At 49.9% G+C, this 26,130-nt stretch overlaps 2 protein-coding genes and 2 pseudogenes across 3 annotated transcripts; 1 reads left to right on the forward strand and 3 right to left on the reverse strand.

The window, feature by feature from the left end:
• Positions 1 to 740: 740 nt before the first annotated feature.
• On the reverse strand, positions 741 to 2,213 carry LOC144702629 (8-amino-7-oxononanoate synthase-like). The gene is made up of 5 exons (XM_078574647.1): positions 1,832 to 2,213; positions 1,653 to 1,740; positions 1,335 to 1,557; positions 967 to 1,186; positions 741 to 872 (listed from the first exon to the last, which is right to left on the reverse strand). The coding sequence occupies exons 1-5, from the start codon at positions 2,200 to 2,202 to the stop codon at positions 752 to 754; spliced, it is 1,023 nt and encodes a 340-aa protein (XP_078430773.1). The 5' UTR covers positions 2,203 to 2,213; the 3' UTR covers positions 741 to 751.
• A 5,933-nt stretch (positions 2,214 to 8,146) lies between these two features.
• Positions 8,147 to 10,580, reverse strand: LOC144702630 (8-amino-7-oxononanoate synthase-like; annotated as a pseudogene). Its single transcript, XR_013581297.1, has 6 exons — positions 10,054 to 10,580; positions 9,575 to 9,962; positions 9,396 to 9,483; positions 9,082 to 9,303; positions 8,713 to 8,932; positions 8,147 to 8,618 (listed from the first exon to the last, which is right to left on the reverse strand). The product of XR_013581297.1 is annotated as an 8-amino-7-oxononanoate synthase-like (transcript).
• A 5,643-nt stretch (positions 10,581 to 16,223) lies between these two features.
• Positions 16,224 to 18,110, reverse strand: LOC144702518 (8-amino-7-oxononanoate synthase-like). The gene is made up of 6 exons (XM_078574569.1): positions 17,799 to 18,110; positions 17,319 to 17,707; positions 17,142 to 17,229; positions 16,824 to 17,046; positions 16,455 to 16,674; positions 16,224 to 16,360 (listed from the first exon to the last, which is right to left on the reverse strand). Exons 1-6 carry the CDS (start codon positions 18,108 to 18,110, stop codon positions 16,240 to 16,242), a joined length of 1,353 nt encoding a protein of 450 aa, XP_078430695.1. The 3' UTR covers positions 16,224 to 16,239.
• Positions 18,111 to 25,157: 7,047 nt separating this feature from the next.
• LOC144702519 (8-amino-7-oxononanoate synthase pseudogene) lies at positions 25,158 to 25,907 on the forward strand (annotated as a pseudogene).
• The last annotated feature ends 223 nt before the right edge of the window (positions 25,908 to 26,130 follow it).

The following is a 26,130-nucleotide window of genomic DNA, read 5'->3' on the forward strand; positions in this document are numbered from 1 at the left end:
ATTCTCATCGATACATCGCTCATTCGGTTTACATATTAGTCCACAAGGAAATCTGATTTTTGGGAGTTCACGCTACATGACTGACCAGAGCGATGTGAAATGTAATCATCATTGAAGTATTGAATTCTCTCAATTAGGGAAGACCAGAAAGTAAACACAAAATGATTCGGAATTATTTTAGCTTCGGAATCGTGGTGCTCAATCTGTCTCTTCTGGACAGAACTCAGGCTCCACTTATGTTCCACTTTCGTTGTTTTCACTGAATGGGGAAAAAGAGAAGCAAGGGCATTGAACAAAACGACATTCCAAAACGATTCTGAATGGCTGTCGCCACAGAGATCACATGGGTACTCCAGAGAAAAAGATGAAACCTAGGTGCCCCTAGTAGAGCAGAAGAGCATCATTTCTATCAGATGCCCATCCATGGCGATGGCATCCTGGATCTATCTGCGCGGCCATCAAAGCTATCTCCACAACAATCGGCATCTCTCTTCATGGTCACTCGCCTCGCACTTCTTTTCCCTCCCTTTAGGTGGCCGCTTTCTTTCTTCCTGGCACTTTGGTCCACAGGATCCTCTCTATTGGTTTCTTTTAGACAGCACAGATAATGAACAGAACAATCTGAGAGTTAAGGTACAAAAGAATTAGGCCACTAATGTGCCTCGGTCAACCGTGCGGACGTTCAACGGTGCGATGAAACGTCTGGGACTGGCCATCGAGCGTGCGCTGCGCGGCGCCATCCGGAAGGTAATCAAAGCCTCGCAGCGAGAAGATCCGTGGGCCTGCCGAGTGCCGGGATGCATTCGGCGAGTGCGGCGACAAGATTCTTGAGTTCTTCTGAGGTGTGGGCCGCAGTGAGGGTGATCCTTAGGCTGGAAATGGAATGAGCGTGATGTTTAGTGGGAGACGATACAAGGGAGGACCCAGGAGGGGCGGTAGAGGCTGGGGAAGGAGAGGCATGCATACCGGCAGGCGTCGGGGGCGACGGCGGGTGGTCGTATGGCGGTGACGTGGAAGCCGCGGTCCAGCATGTGCTTGCTGGCTCGGATGGCGGCAGCCTCCGAGCCGACGACGAGGGAGACTATGGGGCTGGTAGCAGGGTGCCCGGTCATAGCTGCGAACTCCTGCACCTTGCTCCACACGGCCCGCCTGCGCCATCCCTCCTTCCTGGCCACCGTCAGGGCGGCTGTGCAAGGTCCAGAGAAGAAGTTTAGGGAGGGTGTGGTAATCCTCAGGCGGGATAAACGGCGATCCGGGCGCGATAAATTCGGATCCGGCGGGGATAAATTCGGATGCGGGTTCCGTGGTATGGGCGCGAGCAAACTCGTCCTTACCATAACAGGCAGCGACGACCGGCAACGGGGTGGCGGTGGTGAAGATGTTGGAGCGGCCGAACCCGCGAACAAGGTATGAAAACTTCTTGCTGCAGGCGATGTACCCGCCGAGGCATCCCGTGGCCTTGCTCAGCGTCCCGACGACAATGTCCAACTGATCGGCGATGCCGTAGACCTCTCCGATGCCGCCGCCGTTCTTCCCGCAAACAAGCGACGTGTGAGCCTAAAGAGGACGACGCCGCGAGGGTCAGCGGGCGCATGTACGGGACGATAGGGCAGAGAAGAGAGTAAGGTACAGAGACGGGTAGGATGACCCACTTCATCGACGGCGAGCAGAAAACGGTGCTTCAGGCGGAGGTCCACGAGCTCCAGCATCGGCGCAAAGTCCCCTTCCATGCTGAACAGGCTGGGCCCACGAAAGAGACGCGCGGAGGAGGAAGACTGGGTGAGCAAGGCGAAAACGGGATGAACGTGCAAAGCGTATGGGTTTCGCCCACCTGTCCGTGATGACGACCTTCATCGGGTTGTCACATTTGGAGAGCAGCTCATCCAGGTGGCGCATGTCGCTGTGCCTGTAGATGGAGACGAGGGCCTGCTGATGGCGCTCCATCATGCGCAAGCCGTCGATGATGGAGGCATGGTTCAGGGCGTCCGAGAAAACAGCCACCTTCTCGTGCGCCTCGAGCCGCTTGGACGCGGCGTTGTAGGAGGCGATGGCGCCCAACGTTGAAAGCAAGGACGTGTTAGCGGCGAACCCGGTCGGCGTCATGACGCATGCCTCCTTGCCGTGCATCTCCGCCAGCAGCATCTCCAGTCGCCGGTGGTAGTCCGTGTGCCCGCTGATCATCGACGACGCCCTCGGGCCCATCCCGAAGGCCTTCGCCGCCTGCACCGTCGAAGAGCTGGTTAGTCCTCTCGCGCCAGGCCTGCACCATCCGGGAAAAGCGGCCGCCGGGGGCGGGAAGCGCAAGGCGCACCTTGATGGCGGCCTCGCGCCGCGGCGGGATGGGCGCTGAGGCCCAGGTAGTCGTTTCCGGAGAAGAGAATCATCTTCTTCCTCGACGGCTCGCCCGCGGCGGGGGCCGCCGTGGGATCCTCCGCTTCCACCTCCAGCAAGGTCCGGTCCCATGGCCCCGGACCTTCTTGCGTTCGGATATCTGCCAGGATCATCCTCGGCGTTGAGCCTAGGAGGCACACTCTGGGCAAGTAGGACAGGTAGTTGTTCCTATCTCCCTTGGCGGCGTTGTCTGCACCCATTCCTCCCACATAGCCGCGGAAGCCATCTCTACTCCTCGCGTGTCGCCTACGAATGGCCGAACCGGGCTCTGTCTTCAGGCAGGCAGGGAACGGTAGCCGTCGATGGCGCTGCAGATTCGTTGCCGTCCTAAGAATAAGTGCGGCTTATTTATCCAGAGCTTGCGGCAGACTGTATGACTCCACTGTCATTTGTCATGGGTGGCCGGCGCCAGCGCCTTTGACCTCTACAGAAGACGGTCGCTAGACACTTCCGGGCTTTGACCGGGCCGGATCGCCGCTTGTATCGGATGCCCGGTCCCGCTTCTGACGAACAACGGTAAGGGCTTCGCTCGTATCAGCGGGCGGCTTTTGCCTTCGCCTCTCAGAGGGCACTCGCGGAGACGACTATCGCCGGGGCGCCCTGGTGCAGGAGTCAGCCAGATCATGCGCGTCGGACTCAGAAATCAATAGAATAAATCCCCCGTTCTCATACGGAGTGCCGCGCAAAAGGGCGGGCGTTGGTTAACTTTGAAAACGGGTTAGGATTTCGGAGGACTGAGGCATTGAAATCGTGGGGTAGTCTTCCCCAAACGAAACTTCGCAGAGAAAATAATTCTCTGCGTGGAATCACGACCGCCCGACTGGAGCATGACGGCTGGGGCTACGGGATAGTCTCTTCGCCGATTTTGTCTCTTCTTTGGTTCCTTGTCCAGCGAACGAGCAGGGTTGTGTTTCCTTTCGTCCCTAGGTTTCTGTTTTACACCTCCGGGGCTCCAAACTCGCGTGTTTGATCCTCCTCAATGTGATTTCTCCATTCGATCACCCGCCCGGCTCATCTTGGGACCCGAATGTGTCGGGAAGAAGTCAGGGTTCGGAAAGACTGCGACGTTCCAATCATCTTGGTGTCGTTTGAAATCCAGTCGCCGTTAAGGAAAAGCTGAAAAAAAATTGCAGAAAAAGCTCTCGCCCCGTTGTATGACCGCCTTCGAACTGAGAAATCGTCGTCGGGGCTACGCGATAATCTCTTCGTCACCCTGGTCTGTTCTTTTGTTTATTTCGCGCGCGAAAGATTATTCTCTCTCTCATCTTGTGTCGGGCTTTTTCGACTTCTCGAGCTACAATGTGATCGATGGGATCATCTTCATCAGCGCACCGTCCGTTCGAACATCCGCATGTGGCCTCTCCCGCTCGATACGAGGGATCACCTCTAATATCTCTATAAAATACGAATAATCACTTAAACCTGACATCGCGAGAAATGGCAATGACTCGGATGAGATATCAAACGTTTATCATTCAACGCAATACAGTGTCTGTCTCACTCGCCATCTATAGGCGAATGAGAATCATATCTGGCTGGCCGTTAACGCAATACAGTTCGCACAACACTCATAAGTGTATTACGAGTTGACCCGGAACTCTTAATCCCGAGTTTCCTGCCGAATCACGCGCGATAGATGCTGTCCCGTGGCTCTAAGGAGTCGTGCGCGAAAGATCCGCGTCACTGAGTCATTGATAAAACATAGAAGACTTGCCGGAGCTAAATAACATGGGATAAGCACTGGGTAAAAGCGTTCCTAGGAATACCAATATAAGCGCGAAGGAAGTCCCGAGCGATCCAACTGAAGAGTAATATCTATCCGATTTCGGCACGAAAAAAATCTGAAGAAATCCCGTCCTGCAAACATATTCGATCTGTGTAAAGTCCATCTTTAGAGGGGAATAAAATGCAGACCGTAGTTAGTGGAAGCTAAGATTCAGCTCCTTGTCTTCATTAAGGATAAGGTGACCAAATACACCCCTGTTACAAAACGGCAAAACGAGTGACGTCAAGTAGGAATGTCAGATGCAAAAGGGCCGTACGGATATCCATATGTAATCCATGAAATATGGTCGAGATGTCAAGAAACTCTGAGTCGCGTGTCAAGAAGGCCCATGGACCAAGTTGGACTTGCTCAGTCCGTTGCTTGGCTCTGTACGGCTCTGCCTCCCCCCATCTGCATGTGCCTGATTTCACAAAGCGCGGGGTCCTTCCTTTCCCAACTCTCTTCCTTGTCGCCCTTTAGTTTTTGTTCTCTGTGCTATTATCGCCACGGAATTGCCTCAGTTTATTTCGAGGGTGATCTTTACATCAAAACCTATTATATGGTCTACAGGATAAGACAATTCCCCGACGCAAGTCGCGGGTGACCTTTCAAGCTCTACATGGTATGATCCTCCCCGATACATGAATTCGCCATGCCCCCAGTTTTGAAAAATCCAAACGAAGTTATCAGGGACAACGTGCGATTTCGCCTGTATTAGCACCCTCTCATAGGAGTAACGAGGGGCTTGATTTAGTTCTATGCAAACTCGCGCAGGACATGCAGAAAGATATAAGTCACGCCAGCTCATAAAAGGGTTACGGCAAAAAACTGGTACGACTTACTATCCGATTCCGTCTTGTTTTAACCGTTAAATATGTGCCCCTCCTCGTTGGAGGCCGGGATTTGAATCACAAGTAGAGTTTCCCTTTTCCCCCGACGACGTCCACTCCGCTGCACGTCCACGGCCCTCCGCGTCGTCCATTCCAATTTTAAAGTAGCAGTTCCTTAAGATTCTGATCTAGAGTGTGCTCCTGTTCGCTGATTACAGAAATGAGTAGCGAGAACGAATTAATTATCTTTTTTTAATAGCACCCCCTGTTTTTTAGAAGCCAGAACAGCAACAAAATAAATAAAAAAGAATGCCCATTTTGTATCTAATTACTTGTTTTTCGTAATAAAAAAAAGATAGGTCGAACTGTCTAGTGACAAAAAAAAAGTATTTTATTCAAATCCCAAAACTGATAACTTAAATCTTTCCTTGTAGTGATAAAAGACCTACTAAACTCAGTGGTTAGAGTATTGCTTTCATACGGCGGGAGTCACTGGTTCAAATCCAATAGTAGGTACAACTTTATTAGATACCCTTTATTCCCGTATCTGATAAGTTTTTATACTCGTATCATTTTTTTTTGTTGTATTTATTAGACTAGACTTGATATCATTGTTTCCCATTTTTGGGCTCAAAATAAACAGTCTTCTCTAATAAAGAACTTCTTTTTATTGTTCCGTTCGACTCATCAACTAGCGAAAATAACATTCATAGCCTCTACTCGTGTCTTAGCACGTCTTAGAGCTAGATTAGCCAGGGCCAGCTTCCTTCTCCTCCCCTCGCGATACCCCCCTCGGCAGGGATCGTATCATAAGCCAAAGAGAGTTGCGCATCAGACGGCTCTCAGCGTTTAATGGAATCCCGCAGGTCTCTGTGTCTTCTACATGACTTACTTTGGCAGGGATTAGAGCGAAAGAAGGAGCTATATATATCTGGTCATCCCATGGGCTTAAGAAAGATGGTCAATTGAGCCACTCGAACTTCTAGGCCATCTTTGTCATCGCGAATTGTTGAGTCATCTGTCGAAAATGTGGTCTTCGAGAGGACTAAGCGACTTTCACGTATATATATATATATATATATCTGGTGATCCCATGGGCTTAACAAAGATGGTCAATTGAGCCACTCGACCTTCTGGACAATCTTTGTCATCGTGAATGGTTGCATCATATATCGAAGGCGTCCTCTTCGAAAGGACTAGGCGACTGTGATATTTATATCCGGTGATCCCATGGGCTTAACAAAGATGGTCAATTGAGCCACTCGACCTTCTAGTCCATCTTTGTCATCGTGAATTGTTGAGTCATATATCGACTACGTCCTAAAGTAATCCTGACACTGTACACCTTTCAATTCATTGGATTCGAAGGAAGAATACTTGACGCACGGAGAAAATGTCTGAAAATATGAGCCCCATGTTTACCTTGTCCCTACTTGAGGGCGAGACAGCCATAGCGGTGATCCATGAAAGGGGGCGCACAATGGGCCTGGGGATGGTAGCGGGGACAGGTCCAGTGAAACGCAGCACAAGACTATGTAGTGCTTACATGGGTGTCAGAAAGCACCACTAGCGAGTCAAGCCCCACATGGCCCATGACACGGATGAACTTGTAATAGTGAGGCCGAGTTATAGGTCTACGCCATATCCTACCCATTGCGGCATCCATCATAAGGACTTGATGGCCTGGACCGAATGTCGATAATCCTGGTCAATCCCATACGTTGTCCGCTGGAGCCGAAGATTTCCACAAGTCTTTGCAGTGGTTATGAGCTCGGAAGATGGAACATTAGACATCCCTAAATGAAATGCGGGCTGTACTTGTTTTATATCCTACCTCACAGTTATTTCTTTCAGGGTCCAAGCTCGAGTAGGGATTCTGTATTTATATCCTACTCTCACTGAACAAATCTCTTGTGAGAGTGCAGGTATTTTGTGACACATGCATAACCCTCCGGATTCTGAATTCGGAGGAAAATTGGCGCACATTGAAGATCTAGGCATGCCCTGAAGTAGGGATGCATGGAGCTAGAAAACCAATGTAATGATGAGGATCATGTTTGGGGGACACAATTAGTTTATACACGTTTACGTGCGGTTGGAGTTGCTACAGCCCGCCGGTTAGAGACCTCTGCCCAGAAATGAATACACAAAACTATTCGGGGAGCTTCACGAGGACCGGAGATCGAATGAGGAACTCTGCCTCTTGGCGTTTCCTTCTCTCTTTCATGTTTATAGATTTTCAACGGTCCCTTAGTTGCAGGATTTGAATGGGATGTCGCTGAATGACGGATATAGAAGCACAAAAAGGGATATCAGGAATGAGCGCAAATCACTGGCAAAGGGGGAACGACAGAGGTGTAGCTTGCCCTCAACGTTGTGCTGACAGACAAAGGCGTAACATTGCGTATGTTGAACTGGAAAGGGATATAGTAACAACAAATTTACGGGGCAGGTATTGGAAATAATTACTGCCAATTCAATAGGAGGATGCCTTTAACTACAATACTTCCAGGATGTGGTGGATCCAAAATTAATATCTTAACAATTGCGCATGATCGCAAATAAATCGCAACTTTCCTAAATGAAACGCCAGTTTTAACTTGCCCGACTCCCTTGATTGTACAATACGGACAACAAGGTATGCCGACTGGTGACCCCGGCAGGAAATTCATGTGTTTGATTAGAAGAGATATAAGCCGTTGACGACCATCTATGTTTGTAATGTGTTTTGAATAATTATTCTCATCGATACATCGCTCATTCGGTTTACATATTAGTCCACAAGGAAATCTGATTTTTGGGAGTTCACGCTACATGACTGACCAGAGCGATGTGAAATGTAATCATCATTGAAGTATTGAATTCTCTCAATTAGGGAAGACCAGAAAGTAAACACAAAATGATTCGGAATTATTTTAGCTTCGGAATCGTGGTGCTCAATCTGTCTCTTCTGGACAGAACTCAGGCTCCACTTATGTTCCACTTTCCTTCGTTGTTTTCACTGAATGGGGGAAAAAAGAGAAGCAAGGGCATTGAACAAAACGACATTCCAAAACGATTCTGGAATGGTCGTTTCTCGCTGCGCTCGTAGATCACATGGGTACTCCAGAGAAAAAAGATGAAACCTAGGTGCCCCTAGTAGAGCAGAAGAGCATCATTTCTATCAGATGCCCATCCATGGCGATGGCATCCTGGATCTATCTGCGAGCGGCCATCAAAGCTATCTCCACAACAATCGGCATCTCTCTTCATGGTCACTCGCCCTCGCACTTCTTTTCCCTCCCTTTAGGTGGCCGCTTCTCTTTCTTCCCCTGGCACTTTGGTCCACAGGATCCTCTCTATTGGTTTCTTTTAGACAGCACAGATAATGAACAGAACAATCTGAGAGTTAAGGTACAAAAGAATTAGGCCACTAATGTGCCTCGGTCAACCGTGCGGACGTTCAACGGTGCGATGAAACGTCTGGGACTGGCCACTGAGCGTACGCTGCGCGGCGTCATCCGGAAGGTAATCAAAGCCTCGCAGCGAGAAGATCCGTGGGCCTGCCGAGTGCCGGGATGCATTCGGCGAGTGCGGCGACAAGATTCTTGAGTTCTTCTGAGGTGTGGGCCGCAGTGAGGGTGATCCTTAGGCTGGAAATGGAATGAGCGTGATGTTTAGTGGGAGACGATACAAGGGAGGACCCAGGAGGGGCGGTAGAGGCTGGGGAAGGAGAGGCATGCATACCGGCAGGCGTCGGGGGCGACGGCGGGTGGTCGTATGGCGGTGACGTGGAAGCCGCGGTCCAGCATGTGCTTGCTGGCTCGGATGGCGGCAGCCTCCGAGCCGACGACGAGGGAGACTATGGGGCTGGTAGCAGGGTGCCCGGTCATAGCTGCGAACTCCTGCACCTTGCTCCACACGGCCCGCCTGCGCCATCCCTCCTTCCTGGCCACCGTCAGGGCGGCTGTGCAAGGTCCAGAGAAGAAGTTTAGGGAGGGTGTGGTAATCCTCAGGCGGGGATAAACGGCGATCCGGGCGCGATAAATTCGGATCCGGCGGGGATAAATTCGGATGCGGGTTCCGTGGTATGGGCGCGAGCAAACTCGTCCTTACCATAACAGGCAGCGACGACCGGCAACGGGGTGGCGGTGGTGAAGATGTTGGAGCGGCGAACCCGCGAACAAGGTATGAAAACTTCTTGCTGCAGGCGATGTACCCGCCGAGGCATCCCGTGGCCTTGCTCAGCGTCCCGACGACAATGTCCAACTGATCGGCGATGCCGTAGACCTCTCCGATGCCGCCGCCGTTCTTCCCGCAAACAAGCGACGTGTGAGCCTAAAGAGGACGGCGCGCGCGGTCAGCGGGCGCATGTGCGGGACGATAGGGCAGAGAGAGAGTAAGGTACAGAGACGGGTAGGATGACCCACTTCATCGACGGCGAGCAGAAAACGGTGCTTCAGGCGGAGGTCCACGAGCTCCAGCATCGGCGCAAAGTCCCCTTCCATGCTGAACAGGCTGGGCCCACGAAAGAGACGCGCGGAGGAGGAAGACTGGGTGAGCAAGGCGAAAACGGGATGAACGTGCAAAGCGTATGGGTTTCGCCCACCTGTCCGTGATGACGACCTTCATCGGGTTGTCACATTTGGAGAGCAGCTCATCCAGGTGGCGCATGTCGCTGTGCCTGTAGATGGAGACGAGGGCCTGCTGATGGCGCTCCATCATGCGCAAGCCGTCGATGATGGAGGCATGGTTCAGGGCGTCCGAGAAAACAGCCACCTTCTCGTGCGCCTCGAGCCGCTTGGACGCGGCGTTGTAGGAGGCGATGGCGCCCAACGTTGAAAGCAAGGACGTGTTAGCGGCGAACCGGTCGGCGTCATGACGCATGCCTCCTTGCCGTGCATCTCCGCCAGCAGCATCTCCAGTCGCCGGTGGTAGTCCGTGTGCCCGCTGATCATCGACGACGCCCTCGGGCCCATCCCGAAGGCCTTCGCCGCCTGCACCGTCGAAGAGCTGGTTAGTCCTCTCGCGCCAGGCCTGCACCATCCGGGAAAAGCGGCCGCCGGGGGCGGGAAGCGCAAGGCGTACCTTGATGGCGGCCTCGCGCACGGCGGGATGGGCGCTGAGGCTCAGGTAGTCGTTTCCGGAGAAGAGAATCATCTTCTTCCTCGACGGCTCGCCCGCGGCGGGGGCCGCCGTGGGATCCTCCGCTTCCACCTCCAGCAAGGTCCGGTCCCATGGCCCCGGACCTTCTTGCGTTCGGATATCTGCCAGGGGATCATCCTCGGCGTTGAGCCTAGGGAGGCACACTCTGGGCAAGTAGGACAGGTAGTTGTTCCTATCTCCCTTGGCGAGCGTTGTCTGCACCCATTCCTCCCACATAGCCGCAACGGAAGCCATCTCTACTCCTCGCGTGTCGCCTACGAATGGCCGAACCGGGCTCTGTCTTCAGGCAGGCAGGGAACGGTAGCCGTCGATGGCGCTGCAGATTCGTTGCCGTCCTAAGAATAAGTGCGGCTTATTTATCCAGAGCTTGCGGCAGACTGTATGACTCCACTGTCATTTGTCATGGGTGGCCGGCGCCAGCGCCTTTGACCTCTACAGAAGACGGTCGCTAGACACTTCCGGGCTTTGACCGGGCCGGATCGCCGCTTGTATCGGATGCCCGGTCCCGCTTCTGACGAACAACGGTAAGGGCTTCGCTCGTATCAGCGGGCGGCTTTTGCCTTCGCCTCTCAGAGGGCACTCGCGGAGACGACTATCGCCGGGGCGCCCTGGTGCAGGAGTCAGCCAGATCATGCGCGTCGGACTCAGAAATCAATAGAATAAATCCCCCGTTCTCATACGGAGTGCCGCGCAAAAGGGCGGGCGTTGGTTAACTTTGAAAACGGGTTAGGATTTCGGAGGACTGAGGCATTGAAATCGTGGGGTAGTCTTCCCCAAACGAAACTTCGCAGAGAAAATAATTCTCTGCGTGGAATCACGACCGCCCGACTGGAGCATGACGGCTGGGGCTACGGGATAGTCTCTTCGCCGATTTTGTCTCTTCTTTGGTTCCTTGTCCAGCGAGCGAGCAGGGTTGTGTTTCCTTCGTCCCTAGGTTTCTGTTTTACACCTCCGGGGCTCCAAACTCGCGTGTTTGATCCTCCTCAATGTGATTTCTCCATTCGATCACCCGCCCGGCTCATCTTGGGACCCGAATGTGTCGGGAAGAAGTCAGGGTTCGGAAAGACTGCGACGTTCCAATCATCTTGGTGTCGTTTGAAATCCAGTCGCCGTTAAGGAAAAGCTGAAAAAAAATTGCAGAAAAAGCTCTCGCCCCGTTGTATGACCGCCTTCGAACTGAGAAATCGTCGTCGGGGCTACGCGATAATCTCTTCGTCACCCTGGTCTGTTCTTTTGTTTATTTCGCGCGCGAAAGATTATTCTCTCTCTCATCTTGTGTCGGGCTTTTTCGACTTCTCGAGCTACAATGTGATCGATGGGATCATCTTCATCAGCGCACCGTCCGTTCGAACATCCGCATGTGGCCTCTCCCGCTCGATACGAGGGATCACCTCTAATATCTCTATAAAATACGAATAATCACTTAAACCTGACATCGCGAGAAATGGCAATGACTCGGATGAGATATCAAACGTTTATCATTCAACGCAATACAGTGTCTGTCTCACTCGCTCATCTATAGGCGAATGAGAATCATATCTGGCTGGCCGTTAACGCAATACAGTTCGCACAACACTCATAAGTGTATTACGAGTTGACCCGGAACTCTTAATCCCGAGTTTCCTGCCGAATCACGCGCGATAGATGCTGTCCCGTGGCTCTAAGGAGTCGTGCGCGAAAGATCCGCGTCACTGAGTCATTGATAAAACATAGAAGACTTGCCGGAGCTAAATAACATGGGATAAGCACTGGGTAAAAGCGTTCCTAGGAATACCAATATAAGCGCGAAGGAAGTCCCGAGCGATCCAACTGAAGAGTAATATCTATCCGATTTCGGCACGAAAAAAATCTGAAGAAATCCCGTCCTGCAAACATATTCGATCTGTGTAAAGTCCATCTTTAGAGGGGAATAAAATGCAGACCGTAGTTAGTGGAAGCTAAGATTCAGCTCCTTGTCTTCATTAAGGATAAGGTGACCAAATACACCCCTGTTACAAAACGGCAAAACGAGTGACGTCAAGTAGGAATGTCAGATGCAAAAGGGCCGTACGGATATCCATATGTAATCCATGAAATATGGTCGAGATGTCAAGAAACTCTGAGTCGCGTGTCAAGAAGGCCCATGGACCAAGTTGGACTTGCTCAGTCCGTTGCTTGGCTCTGTACGGCTCTGCCTCCCCCCATCTGCATGTGCCTGATTTCACAAAGCGCGGGGTCCTTCCTTTCCCAACTCTCTTCCTTGTCGCCCTTTAGTTTTTGTTCTCTGTGCTATTATCGCCACGGAATTGCCTCAGTTTATTTCGAGGGTGATCTTTACATCAAAACCTATTATATGGTCTACAGGATAAGACAATTCCCCGACGCAAGTCGCGGGTGACCTTTCAAGCTCTACATGGTATGATCCTCCCCGATACATGAATTCGCCATGCCCCCAGTTTTGAAAAATCCAAACGAAGTTATCAGGGACAACGTGCGATTTCGCCTGTATTAGCACCCTCTCATAGGAGTAACGAGGGGCTTGATTTAGTTCTATGCAAACTCGCGCAGGACATGCAGAAAGATATAAGTCACGCCAGCTCATAAAAGGGTTACGGCAAAAAACTGGTACGACTTACTATCCGATTCCGTCTTGTTTTAACCGTTAAATATGTGCCCCTCCTCGTTGGAGGCCGGGATTTGAATCACAAGTAGAGTTTCCCTTTTCCCCCGACGACGTCCACTCCGCTGCACGTCCACGGCCCTCCGCGTCGTCCATTCCAATTTTAAAGTAGCAGTTCCTTAAGATTCTGATCTAGAGTGTGCTCCTGTTCGCTGATTACAGAAATGAGTAGCGAGAACGAATTAATTATCTTTTTTTAATAGCACCCCCTGTTTTTTAGAAGCCAGAACAGCAACAAAATAAATAAAAAAGAATGCCCATTTTGTATCTAATTACTTGTTTTTCGTAATAAAAAAAAGATAGGTCGAACTGTCTAGTGACAAAAAAAAAGTATTTTATTCAAATCCCAAAACTGATAACTTAAATCTTTCCTTGTAGTGATAAAAGACCTACTAAACTCAGTGGTTAGAGTATTGCTTTCATGCGGGAGTCACTGGTTCAAATCCAATAGTAGGTACAACTTTATTAGATACCCTTTATTCCCGTATCTGATAAGTTTTTATACTCAGATCATTTTTTTGTTGTATTTATTAGACTAGACTTGATATCATTGTTTCCCATTTTTGGGCTCAAAATAAACAGTCTTCTCTAATAAAGAACTTCTTTTTATTGTTCCGTTCGACTCATCAACTAGCGAAAATAACATTCATAGCCTCTACTCGTGTCTTAGCACGTCTTAGAGCTAGATTAGCCAGGGCCAGCTTCCTTCTCCTCCCCTCGCGATACCCCCCTCGGCAGGGATCGTATCATAAGCCAAAGAGAGTTGCGCATCAGACGGCTCTCAGCGTTTAATGGAATCCCGCAGGTCTCTGTGTCTTCTACATGACTTACTTTGGCAGGGATTAGAGCGAAAGAAGGAGCTATATATATCTGGTCATCCCATGGGCTTAAGAAAGATGGTCAATTGAGCCACTCGAACTTCTAGGCCATCTTTGTCATCGCGAATTGTTGAGTCATCTGTCGAAAATGTGGTCTTCGAGAGGACTAAGCGACTTTCACGTATATATATATATATATATATCTGGTGATCCCATGGGCTTAACAAAGATGGTCAATTGAGCCACTCGACCTTCTGGACAATCTTTGTCATCGTGAATGGTTGCATCATATATCGAAGGCGTCCTCTTCGAAAGGACTAGGCGACTTTTATATTTATATCCGGTGATCCCATGGGCTTAACAAAGATGGTCAATTGAGCCACTCGACCTTCTAGTCCATCTTTGTCATCGTGAATTGTTGAGTCATATATCGACTACGTCCTAAAGTAATCCTGACACTGTACACCTTTCAATTCATTGGATTCGAAGGAAGAATACTTGACGCACGGAGAAAATGTCTGAAAATATGAGCCCCATGTTTACCTTGTCCCTACTTGAGGGCGAGACAGCCATAGCGGTGATCCATGAAAGGGGGCGCACAATGGGCCTGGGGATGGTAGCGGGGACAGGTCCAGTGAAACGCAGCACAAGACTATGTAGTGCTTACATGGGTGTCAGAAAGCACCACTAGCGAGTCAAGCCCCACATGGCCCATGACACGGATGAACTTGTAATAGTGAGGCCGAGTTATAGGTCTACGCCATATCCTACCCATTGCGGCATCCATCATAAGGACTTGATGGCCTGGACCGAATGTCGATAATCCTGGTCAATCCCATACGTTGTCCGCTGGAGCCGAAGATTTCCACAAGTCTTTGCAGTGGTTATGAGCTCGGAAGATGGCACATTAGACATCCCTAAATGAAATGCGGGCTGTACTTGTTTTATATCCTACCTCACAGTTATTTCTTTCAGGTCCAAGCTCGAGTAGGGATTCTGTATTTATATCCTACTCTCACTGAACAAATCTCTTGTGAGAGTGCAGGTATTTTGTGACACATGCATAACCCTCCGGATTCTGAATTCGGAGGAAAATTACGCACATTGAAGATCTAGGCATGCCCTGAAGTAGGGATGCATGGAGCTAGAAAACCAATGTAATGATGAGGATCATGTTTGGGGGACACAATTAGTTTATACACGTTTACGTGCGGTTGGAGTTGCTACAGCCCGCCGGTTAGAGACCTCTGCCCAGAAATGAATACACAAAACTATTCGGGGAGCTTCACGAGGACCGGAGATCGAATGAGGAACTCTGCCTCTTGGCGTTTCCTTCTCTCTTTCATGTTTATAGATTTTCAACGGTCCCTTAGTTGCAGGATTTGAATGGGATGTCGCTGAATGACGGATATAGAAGCACAAAAAGGGATATCAGGAATGAGCGCAAATCACTGGCAAAGGGGGAACGACAGAGGTGTAGCTTGCCCTCAACGTTGTGCTGACAGACAAAGGCGTAACATTGCGTATGTTGAACTGGAAAGGGATATAGTAACAACAAATTTACGGGGCAGGTATTGGAAATAATTACTGCCAATTCAATAGGAGGATGCCTTTAACTACAATACTTCCAGGATGTGGTGGATCCAAAATTAATATCTTAACAATTGCGCATGATCGCAAATAAATCGCAACTTTCCTAAATGAAACGCCAGTTTTAACTTGCCCGACTCCCTTGATTGTACAATACGGACAACAAGGTATGCCGACTGGTGACCCCGGCAGGAAATTCATGTGTTTGATTAGAAGAGATATAAGCCGTTGACGACCATCTATGTTTGTAATGTGTTTTGAATAATTATTCTCATCGATACATCGCTCATTCGGTTTACATATTAGTCCACAAGGAAATCTGATTTTTGGGAGTTCACGCTACATGACTGACCAGAGCGATGTGAAATGTAATCATCATTGAAGTATTGAATTCTCTCAATTAGGGAAGACCAGAAAGTAAACACAAAATGATTCGGAATTATTTTAGCTTCGGAATCGTGGTGCTCAATCTGTCTCTTCTGGACAGAACTCAGGCTCCACTTATGTTCCACTTTCCTTCGTTGTTTTCACTGAATGGGGGAAAAAAGAGAAGCAAGGGCATTGAACAAAACGACATTCCAAAACGATTCTGGAATGGTCGTTTCTACGCTGCGCCAGAGATCACATGGGTACTCCAGAGAAAAAAGATGAAACCTAGGTGCCCCTAGTAGAGCAGAAGAGCATCATTTCTATCAGATGCCCATCCATGGCGATGGCATCCTGGATCTATCTGCGAGCGGCCATCAAAGCTATCTCCACAACAATCGGCATCTCTCTTCATGGTCACTCGCCCTCGCACTTCTTTTCCCTCCCTTTAGGTGGCCGCTTCTCTTTCTTCCCCTGGCACTTTGGTCCACAGGATCCTCTCTATTGGTTTCTTTTAGACAGCACAGATAATGAACAGAACAATCTGAGAGTTAAGGTACAAAAGAATTAGGCCACTAATGTGCCTCGGTCAACCGTCATGGACGTTCAACGGTGCGATGAAACGTCTGGGACTGGCCACTGAGCGTACGCTGCGCGGCGTCATCCGGAAGGTAATCAAAGCCTCGCAGCGAGAAGATCCGTGGGCCTGCCGAGTGCCGGGATGCATTCGGCGAGTGCGGCGACAAGATTCTTGAGTTCTTCTGAGGTGTGGGCCGCAGTGAGGGTGATCCTTAGGCTGGAAATGGAATGAGCGTGATGTTTAGTGGGAGACGATACAAGGGAGGACCCAGGAGGGGCGGTAGAGGCTGGGGAAGGAGAGGCATGCATACCGGCAGGCGTCGGGGGCGACGGCGGGTGGTCGTATGGCGGTGACGTGGAAGCCGCGGTCCAGCATGTGCTTGCTGGCTCGGATGGCGGCAGCCTCCGAGCCGACGACGAGGGAGACTATGGGGCTGGTAGCAGGGTGCCCGGTCATAGCTGCGAACTCCTGCACCTTGCTCCACACGGCCCGCCTGCGCCATCCCTCCTTCCTGGCCACCGTCAGGGCGGCTGTGCAAGGTCCAGAGAAGAAGTTTAGGGAGGGTGTGGTAATCCTCAGGCGGGGATAAACGGCGATCCGGGCGCGATAAATTCGGATCCGGCGGGGATAAATTCGGATGCGGGTTCCGTGGTATGGGCGCGAGCAAACTCGTCCTTACCATAACAGGCAGCGACGACCGGCAACGGGGTGGCGGTGGTGAAGATGTTGGAGCGGCCGAACCCGCGAACAAGGTATGAAAACTTCTTGCTGCAGGCGATGTACCCGCCGAGGCATCCCGTGGCCTTGCTCAGCGTCCCGACGACAATGTCCAACTGATCGGCGATGCCGTAGACCTCTCCGATGCCGCCGCCGTTCTTCCCGCAAACAAGCGACGTGTGAGCCTAAAGAGGACGACGCCGCGAGGGTCAGCGGGCGCATGTACGGGACGATAGGGCAGAGAAGAGAGTAAGGTACAGAGACGGGTAGGATGACCCACTTCATCGACGGCGAGCAGAAAACGGTGCTTCAGGCGGAGGTCCACGAGCTCCAGCATCGGCGCAAAGTCCCCTTCCATGCTGAACAGGCTGGGCCCACGAAAGAGACGCGGAGGAGGAAGACTGGGTGAGCAAGGCGAAAACGGGATGAACGTGCAAAGCGTATGGGTTTCGCCCACCTGTCCGTGATGACGACCTTCATCGGGTTGTCACATTTGGAGAGCAGCTCATCCAGGTGGCGCATGTCGCTGTGCCTGTAGATGGAGACGAGGGCCTGCTGATGGCGCTCCATCATGCGCAAGCCGTCGATGATGGAGGCATGGTTCAGGGCGTCCGAGAAAACAGCCACCTTCTCGTGCGCCTCGAGCCGCTTGGACGCGGCGTTGTAGGAGGCGATGGCGCCCAACGTTGAAAGCAAGGACGTGTTAGCGGCGAACCCGGTCGGCGTCATGACGCATGCCTCCTTGCCGTGCATCTCCGCCAGCAGCATCTCCAGTCGCCGGTGGTAGTCCGTGTGCCCGCTGATCATCGACGACGCCCTCGGGCCCATCCCGAAGGCCTTCGCCGCCTGCACCGTCGAAGAGCTGGTTAGTCCTCTCGCGCCAGGCCTGCACCATCCGGGAAAAGCGGCCGCCGGGGGCGGGAAGCGCAAGGCGTACCTTGATGGCGGCCTCGCGCACGGCGGGATGGGCGCTGAGGCTCAGGTAGTCGTTTCCGGAGAAGAGAATCATCTTCTTCCTCGACGGCTCGCCCGCGGCGGGGGCCGCCGTGGGATCCTCCGCTTCCACCTCCAGCAAGGTCCGGTCCCATGGCCCCGGACCTTCTTGCGTTCGGATATCTGCCAGGGGATCATCCTCGGCGTTGAGCCTAGGGAGGCACACTCTGGGCAAGTAGGACAGGTAGTTGTTCCTATCTCCCTTGGCGAGCGTTGTCTGCACCCATTCCTCCCACATAGCCGCAACGGAAGCCATCTCTACTCCTCGCGTGTCGCCTACGAATGGCCGAACTGGACTTTTGTTAGATTAATTTCTTAATCTATGGACAATTATATATATGTATGTATATAATTGCATATTGTTAAGCTATCAGTTATAAATCCCACTTTATATGTGATTCACTTAATGACGGGATTAAGACATTTATAACAATGAGTGTGGTAATTAATTGTGTAGAGGCTAAGCATGTCTTAATTATAATGATGGGAATAATTAAGATAGGCTTAAGAGGCTTAAGTATCTCCTCTTCAGGAAGTCATCCGATATTGATCCAAAAGGCCTCCCCTCAAGCTTGTTCTATTCAACTAGAGAAGACGCGATGGATCGAGGTATGTTTTTCATTGATTTACATTCATGTACGATCTTCATCATCCTTGAGAATCGATGCAAGACTCCTGCGGATCTAACAACTTTGTCTTCAGGGACGCCGGGAACGTTAGTCGTCGATGGCGCTGCAGACTCGTTGCAGTCCTAAGAATAAGTGAGGCTTATGTATTTAAGGTCCCGGCAGACTGTACGTTTGGTGGAAATCAGGGGAGGATCTCTATGACTCGACTGCCATTTGTCATGGGTGGCCGGCGCCGGCGCCTTTGACCTCTACGGAAGACGGTCGCTATACTCTTCTATACATTCTTTGCACTGGATGCCCGGGCCCCCTCAAACGAACAACGATAAGAGCTTCGCTCGTCTCAGCAGGCGGCTTTTCCCTTCGCCTCTCAGAGGGCTCTCACGGAGACGACTATCGGCCAGGCATCCTGGTGCAGGAGTCAGCCAGATCATGCGCGTCGGAGTTGGAAATGATTGTAGTAAATCCACTCTCCTCATATGCAGTGTCGCCTAAATGGACAAACATTGGCTAACTTTAAAAACAGGTTAGGATTTCGAAGGGCTAGGGTATTCAAATCGTCGGGTAGTCTTCTCAATACAAAACTCCTCAGGGAGGCTGATTCTCTGCGAGGAATCACGACCACCCAACTGATGCACACCGGCTGGACCTACGTGATAGCCTCTTCCCCGATTTCGTCTCTTCTTTGGTTCCTTGTGCAATTAGAAAGATGGGTGTCTCCTTTCGTCGCTAGGTTCCTGCTTAAGACCTCTGCGGCTCCAATCTCGCGCGTTTGATCCTCTTAAACATGATTTCTCCGTTCGACCACCCGCGCGGCTCATCTTTGGCGCAAACTATGTCGGGAAGAAGTTAGGATTCCGAGAGACTGTGGCATTCAGATCGTCTTGTTGTCGTTTCAAAACCAGTCGCCCGCCAAAAGTTAAGTAAATGATCACCGCCTTGACGTCATTTGCGGAGAACGCTGTCGCCCCGGTCGATGGACCCCTTCGAACCGAGAAATGATCGCCGGCCCTACGCGCTAGTCTCTTCATCGACCTGGTCTGTCCTCTGGTGGATTTCCCGAGCGAAACATAGTCCTCTCTTTCTTCTGGTGCCCGGCTTTCTCCACTTCTCGAGCTCCGATATCGTCAATTGGATCATCTTGAACGACGCGCCGTCCGTTCGAACATCCGCATGTTGCATCTTCGTGTTTCTACTAAACACGACGAATCATTGAAACCTCACTTTGCGAGAAACAGCAACGACTCGAATGGCATACAAAACTTCAACGCACTACAATTTCTGTCTCACCGTTTATTTATACGCGAACCAGAATCATTTCTGGCTCGCCGTCAATGCAATACAATTCGCAGGATATTTATAAATGTATCGTTCACATCTTATGGTGTTACGAATTGACCCCCACCTCTGGACCCCGAGTTACCAATTGAATCACGCGCGACGGATGTTAGCCAGTGGATCTGAGAAATCGTGCACGAAAGATCCTGGTCACTGAAGCATTGATAAAACACAGAAGACTCGCCGGAGATAAATAACATAGTCAATCATTGGGTAAAAACGACCCAAAGTATACCAATCTAACCACGAAATAAATCCCAAGAGATCCAACTGAAGAGTAAGATCTATTCGATTCGGGCGCGAAAAATATCTTAAGACGCCCCGTCCTGCTAACACATTCGACCTATGTATAGTCATTCTTTAAATAAAATATAGATTGTAGTTAGTGGAACCTATGGATCAACTCCTTATCTCCATTTACGATACTGTGACCAAATACCCCCGGCCACAGAAAGGCAAAACGAGTGGCGTCAAATAGGAGCGTCACAGGTTCCTACCGATATTAGAACCGTACGGATATACATGTATAATCCATGAGATCAACTCGAGATGATAGGTCGCCCCCAAAAGACCTCTGAGTCGGGTGTCAAGAAGTCTTACGGTGGACTTGCTCTGTCCGTTGCTTGGCTCTGTACAGCTCTGCCTCCCCATCTCCGTGTGCCTGATTTCACAAAGCGCGGAGGTCCCTTTTTTCCTATTTTCTCCCTTGTCCCCCCGTTAGTTTTTCCTCGGTGTATTATAATTGCCGCGGAGCTGACTCAGTTTATTTCGAGGCTGATCTTTAAAACTTAACTTCAAATGCGATAAACAGAATAAGATCATTCTCCCACTAAGATAGGTGACGTTTTAAGCTCTCCATGGTATCACGTTCTCTGCTACATGAATTCGCCTTGTCCCCGGGTTTGAAAAACCGAAAAGATGTTATTAGGCAGAACGTGCAATTTCGCCTGCATTAATATCGGCTTCAGCATGTATTAGCACACTTTCGTATAAATAACGACGGGCTTCGGTTAGTTTTCTGCGTACTCGCGCAGGTCATGCATGACGAGATTCAGCGGTGCGCTGATTTGACACTGAAGAAGACATAGAAGAAGATAAGGAGAAGTGGAAGTAGGAGAAGGAGATAGAGAGATAAGGGATGAGATGACAACACAGCGAGAAGACTTGTAATCCCTTAGATGGTAACCGTGAGCGCCGAGAGAGTCGCAACGGTTACTTAAGAGGGCCGTATCTGGACCGTTCATCATGCGGGTTGCGTGCCCGGTTCTGATTTGCCAGTCCGTTAGGTGGATGCTGATTGGATAGACGCGGTTTCTAGAGTGGTTGACTCCTGGTCTTCAATATCCCCCTGCAAGCTCAGCGTCGGCGGAAGCACGTTGAGCCTGGCTGTGAGGTCAGAGAAGCAAGCCTGAGGGAGAGGCTTGGTAAGACATCGGCGAGCTGGCCAATATGAAGAGTTCCAGCAGCAACTTGTTCGCCGACAAAGTGGAAATCAGTCACAATGTTTTTGGTGCTGGCATGGAACACGGGATTTGCGGACAAGTAAGTATCGCCGAGATTGTCACATCAGAGCGTTGGAGGAGACGTCAACGCCAGATTCAGTTCTCGGAGAAGAGATTGGAGCCAAATGGCTTCGGCGGAGGCGTTGGCCAGGGCTTTGTACTCGGCCTCAACGCTGGAGCGAGCAACAGTGGGTTGTTTCTTGGAAATCCAGGAGATTAAGTTGCGGCCTACGTGGATGAGGAATGCGCTAGTGGATCGACGGGCAGAGGAGTCGCAAGCCCAATCTGCGTCACTAAAGACATTGAGAGTAAGATCGGATGATGAGTGGATATGAAGACATGAAGAATTCTGCCCTTGAGATATCGGAGAATATGTTTTAAAGCTTGCCAATCAGTTGCGGTAGGGTCATGCATGCGCTGGCAAGCTTTATTAACGACGAATGAGATATCTGGCAGGTTCAAATGAGATATTGGAGAGAACCGACAAGCTTACGCTAGGAAGAGGAGGGAGAAAGGGCGAGGGTGATGGGTAGGAGAGGGTGAGAGCGCAGGGAGTTGTAGAGGGTTTGCAATGGAGCATGTTTACTTGGCGCACGATTTCGGTAATGTATTTTGATTGAGAAAGGAGGCATCCAGAGGATTGGGGAAGAATTTCAATTCCGAGGAAGTAGTGCGCAACACCTAAGTCTTTGATAGCGAACTCACAGTTGAGTTGAGAGACGACTGTGCAGATAGCGGCGGGCTGAGGAGAGATGATAAGAATATAATCGACGTAAATAAGGCTAAACACAGGAGAGTCACGAGAGAGTCGATAAAATAATGACCTGTCGGTTTTAGACCCCGGCGAAGCCAAGGGTGAGAAGGAAAGTACTTAAGCGTGTAACCCAGGCGCCGGGTGATTGTTTAAGGCCACAGATGGATTTTTTAAGGAGACAGATGGTGAAATCCAGGGGGCTGCTCCATATACACGGTGTCAGTCAAGTTGGTGTGTAAGAACGCATTTGACACGTCTAATTGATGGATATGCCACTGGTGACTGATGGCAATGGAGAGGAGAAGACGAATGGTAGTATGCTTGAGCACGGGACTGAAAGTTTCAGTGTAGCCGAAGCCTTCCTGTTGTTTAAAACATTCGGCAACGAAGCGGGCTTTATATTTATCAATTTCACCAGTTGATTCGTATTTGAGGCGGTAGACCCACTTGCAGCCAATAATTTCAAGATTTGGATGCCGGGGGACTAAACGCCAAGTTTGGTTATGAAGAAGAGCTAGAAATTCTAACTGTATAGCGTGCCTCCGATTGGGATCTGGATAGGAAAGAGTGGACGTAGCAGGTTCGGTGGGAGTGTTGACGTGGGAGAGAAGACATTGAGAAAGAGGGTGTCGAACAGTGGAGGGAGTGGTTGACAAAGAATCGTCCAGGTGGATGTCGGTGAGGGGTTGGACTTTAAAGAGAGTCCCTGGCTCAATAGAGTGATCAGGCGTGGGTCAAAGGGCGAGGTTAGCCAAAGAGGGGTGAGTGGGATCAAAGACATCATGATGGCATGGTGGGGATGTCGGATCGGGAGAGTTTGGGAGACGGGATGTGGGTGGAGAGGCAGCGATCAATGCCGGGCCTGGAGAGTGGGCTTATGGGGTGTCCGAGGCCAACGAAGAGGGACATCCGTCCGGAAAGGTTTATACGACAGGGACGGATGCAGAGAAGGAGGGAGTTGGTTCTGGTGGAGAATGATGAAGGGCGCCGAGTATGTCATTATGCGGGGAGGAGGTATGATTAGCGAAAGGAAACAAAATGTCAAAGAATATAAGTCAAGCTTGTCCTCGGCGTAGCGTCTCAAGAACGGATAACATAGACAACCGAAATTTTTACAAGATTATAATTTGATAGACATCCAAATAGTACCTCGTATGGCGACTTGTGAGCAAGGACAGAGGTAGGAAGCCGGCTTATAAGATAGGCTGCAGTGACCACGGCTTCATCCCAACCTGATTTAGGCATTGTTGCATGGTGAAGTAAGGCGTTGGCGGTTTCCACGAGATGGCGGTGATTCTGTTCAGCAGTGGCGTTCTGCTCTGGTGTGTGACCAAAAGAAACATGATCTACAATACCTTGTGATTGAAGATAAGTGTTGAGGGATTGATAATCCCCACCCCAGCCTGATGCTACGTACTTGATTTTGGAGGATAACTTGTTCTCCACTTGTCTTTGAAATGTTTGAAAAAATTGCAACACATCACTTTTCTTTGTAAGAGGATAAAGCCACGTATAGCGGCTAGAATGAGATATAATTGGGGCAGGACCCCATTAACCAGAATGAATGACTTGGAGGTGGGATTTTGCAGAATTGCGAGTAAGAGAAGAGGGAAACTTATGCGATTTTGAGATATTGCAAGATTCACAAACTAAATGCTTGTGGAAATCGGAAATAGGAAGTCCAAACTTGTGAATGATATGAATCAATGTTTTCATTTGCAGATGACCGAGACGAGAGGGCCATATCCCTGTCGAGGAGTGTTCGCCGATGTCTGCTGATTTGGAGGGCGAGCGGTCCGAGTAGTACAGACCATCCTTAGTGGTTCCCCGGACCAATACTTGGCCAGTTGGTGCGTCCTTCACAAGGCAGTGAGAGGCATGAAACTCGACAACAACGCTGTTGTCAGATTAAGAACAGATTGGAAGGCTGAATTTATAACCCGATATTTTAAATGTAACCCATTATGACTTGGTTTCAGGAAGAGCTGGCTTTAACCTCATTTATTTTTTGATATCTTTAACATTGCATTTTGTTAGGCCACGATCCTCTCTTGCTGTCTTCTTTCCCTTGGCCCAGCCCATGATGTTAATATGAAATATAAAATATCCGGCGCTACATATGATTTCACCTCTGCTGCTTGTTTTATTTGTTATGTGTACATTGATAAAACATAATAAAGTAAAAAGTTATTTTAACGTTTTGACTTATGCATTGTAATTTTTTATAATGCCCATACTAAGCATAGAGTAAGAGTCGAATCCATATTTTGAAAGTGTTAATATGCCTAATTTGAGACTTTATGTAAAATGGCTTTAATCAAAATAAAACAAGTAACTTTCTAAAACAAGATAGATACATATTTTCTGTTTAATAAATTTTATGGTATTTGTCAGATTTTTAAGAATTTTTTTTTATTTTTTAGAAGAAGAATGAAATTAAAAAATATATATTTATCTCCACCCACACGTTCTAGGTGATGGTTGTGGTACCTGCACATAAAGGGATGGCCATTGTGTGCAGTGAGTGGCAGAATTTAGCTAAGATTTAAGGTGTATAAAGAAATGTAACATTTTCTACAAGAGGATTTTTTTAACCTGATTTGATGCATTTGATCTATGCTATATTCTTGCTAATAAATTATTAGTAATATGGGAAACAAGGAAAGAATCAAAATGATCACACAAACCTTTGGGTCTGGCTAATTAGGGCCCAAGATGGTATTCTTCTTTATTTTTCTCCAAATGAGAGTTTGTAAGATCACTTCTATGTGGATCTAGCACAATTTAGACATATTGGAGAGCCTAAATTTAATGCATTGTCTGCTAGTAATGTTTTGGGACATAATTCAAGGATAGGATACAATGAGGGGTAAGACAAATTCAAATAGGGGTTCCATATTACTTGCCACACTTGGATTCAGTTCCAGGGAAGTAGGGGCTGTTGAACCAATAATGGAAAGTCAGCGCCCACCCTGCCATGCGCGAGGCGTCCATAAAGGTGCGGTTTGTGCTTCCCGCGCCCCCCCCCCCCCCCGAAGCCGCTTTTCCTTGATGCAGCGCTCGGCACAAGATAACTAACCGGCATGTTGACTGTGCGGGCGGCGAAGGCCTTCGGGATGGGCCCGAGGGCGTCGTCCATGATCAGCGGGCACACGGACTACCACCGGCGACTGGAGAAGCTGCTGGCAGAGATGCACGACAAGGAGGCATGCGTCATGATGCCAACCGGGTTCGCCGCTAACACGTCCTTGCTTTCAGCGTTGGGCGTCGTCGCCTCCTACAACGCCGCCTCGAAGCGGCTCGAGGCGCACGAGAAGGTGGCTGTTTTCTCGGACGCCCTGAACCATGCATCCATCATCGATGGCTTGCGCATGATGGAGCGCCATCAGCAGGCCGTCGTCTCCGTCTACAGGCACAGCGACATGCACCACCTGGACGAGCTGCTCTCCCAATGTGACAACCCGATGAAGGTCGTCATCACGGACAGGTGGGCGAAACCCATAGGCTTTGCACGTTCGTCCTGTTTTCGCCTTGCTCACCCTGTCTTCCTCTTGGGCGGCTCTCTTTCGTGGGCCCAGCCTGTTCAGCATGGAAGGGGACTTTGCGCCAATGCTGGAGCTCGTGGAGCTCCGCGAGAAGCACCGTTTTCTGCTTGCCATCAATGAAGTGGGTCATCCTACCTGTCTCTGTACCTTACTCTCTTCTCTACTCTGCCGGCCTGTATATGCGCTCGCTGACCCTCGCGGCGTCGTCGTCTTTAGGCTCACATGTCGCTTGTTTGCGGGAAGAACGGCGGCGGCGGCATCGCCGATCAGTTGGATGAAGATGCCTAAGTGGTCAAGATGGGATCTTCCACCCTCGGTATAAGAGATGACAGCTCAAGGGAGATGAGGCGATGAAGTCCTTGGCCAAGATAGTGAAATATCAGAGAAGAGTTCTCCGATGATTTTAGAATGCATGAATTCTGACTCAAACGACCGATTAGGGTTTGACAATTGACCATATCCTAAGTCGTCCTAGGAGCACCAACTGGATGGGGGACTATACAAACGCGAT

Source organism: Wolffia australiana, chromosome 4 (assembly GCF_029677425.1).
Source record: "Wolffia australiana isolate 7733 chromosome 4, ASM2967742v1".
NCBI lineage: Eukaryota > Viridiplantae > Streptophyta > Magnoliopsida > Alismatales > Araceae > Wolffia > Wolffia australiana.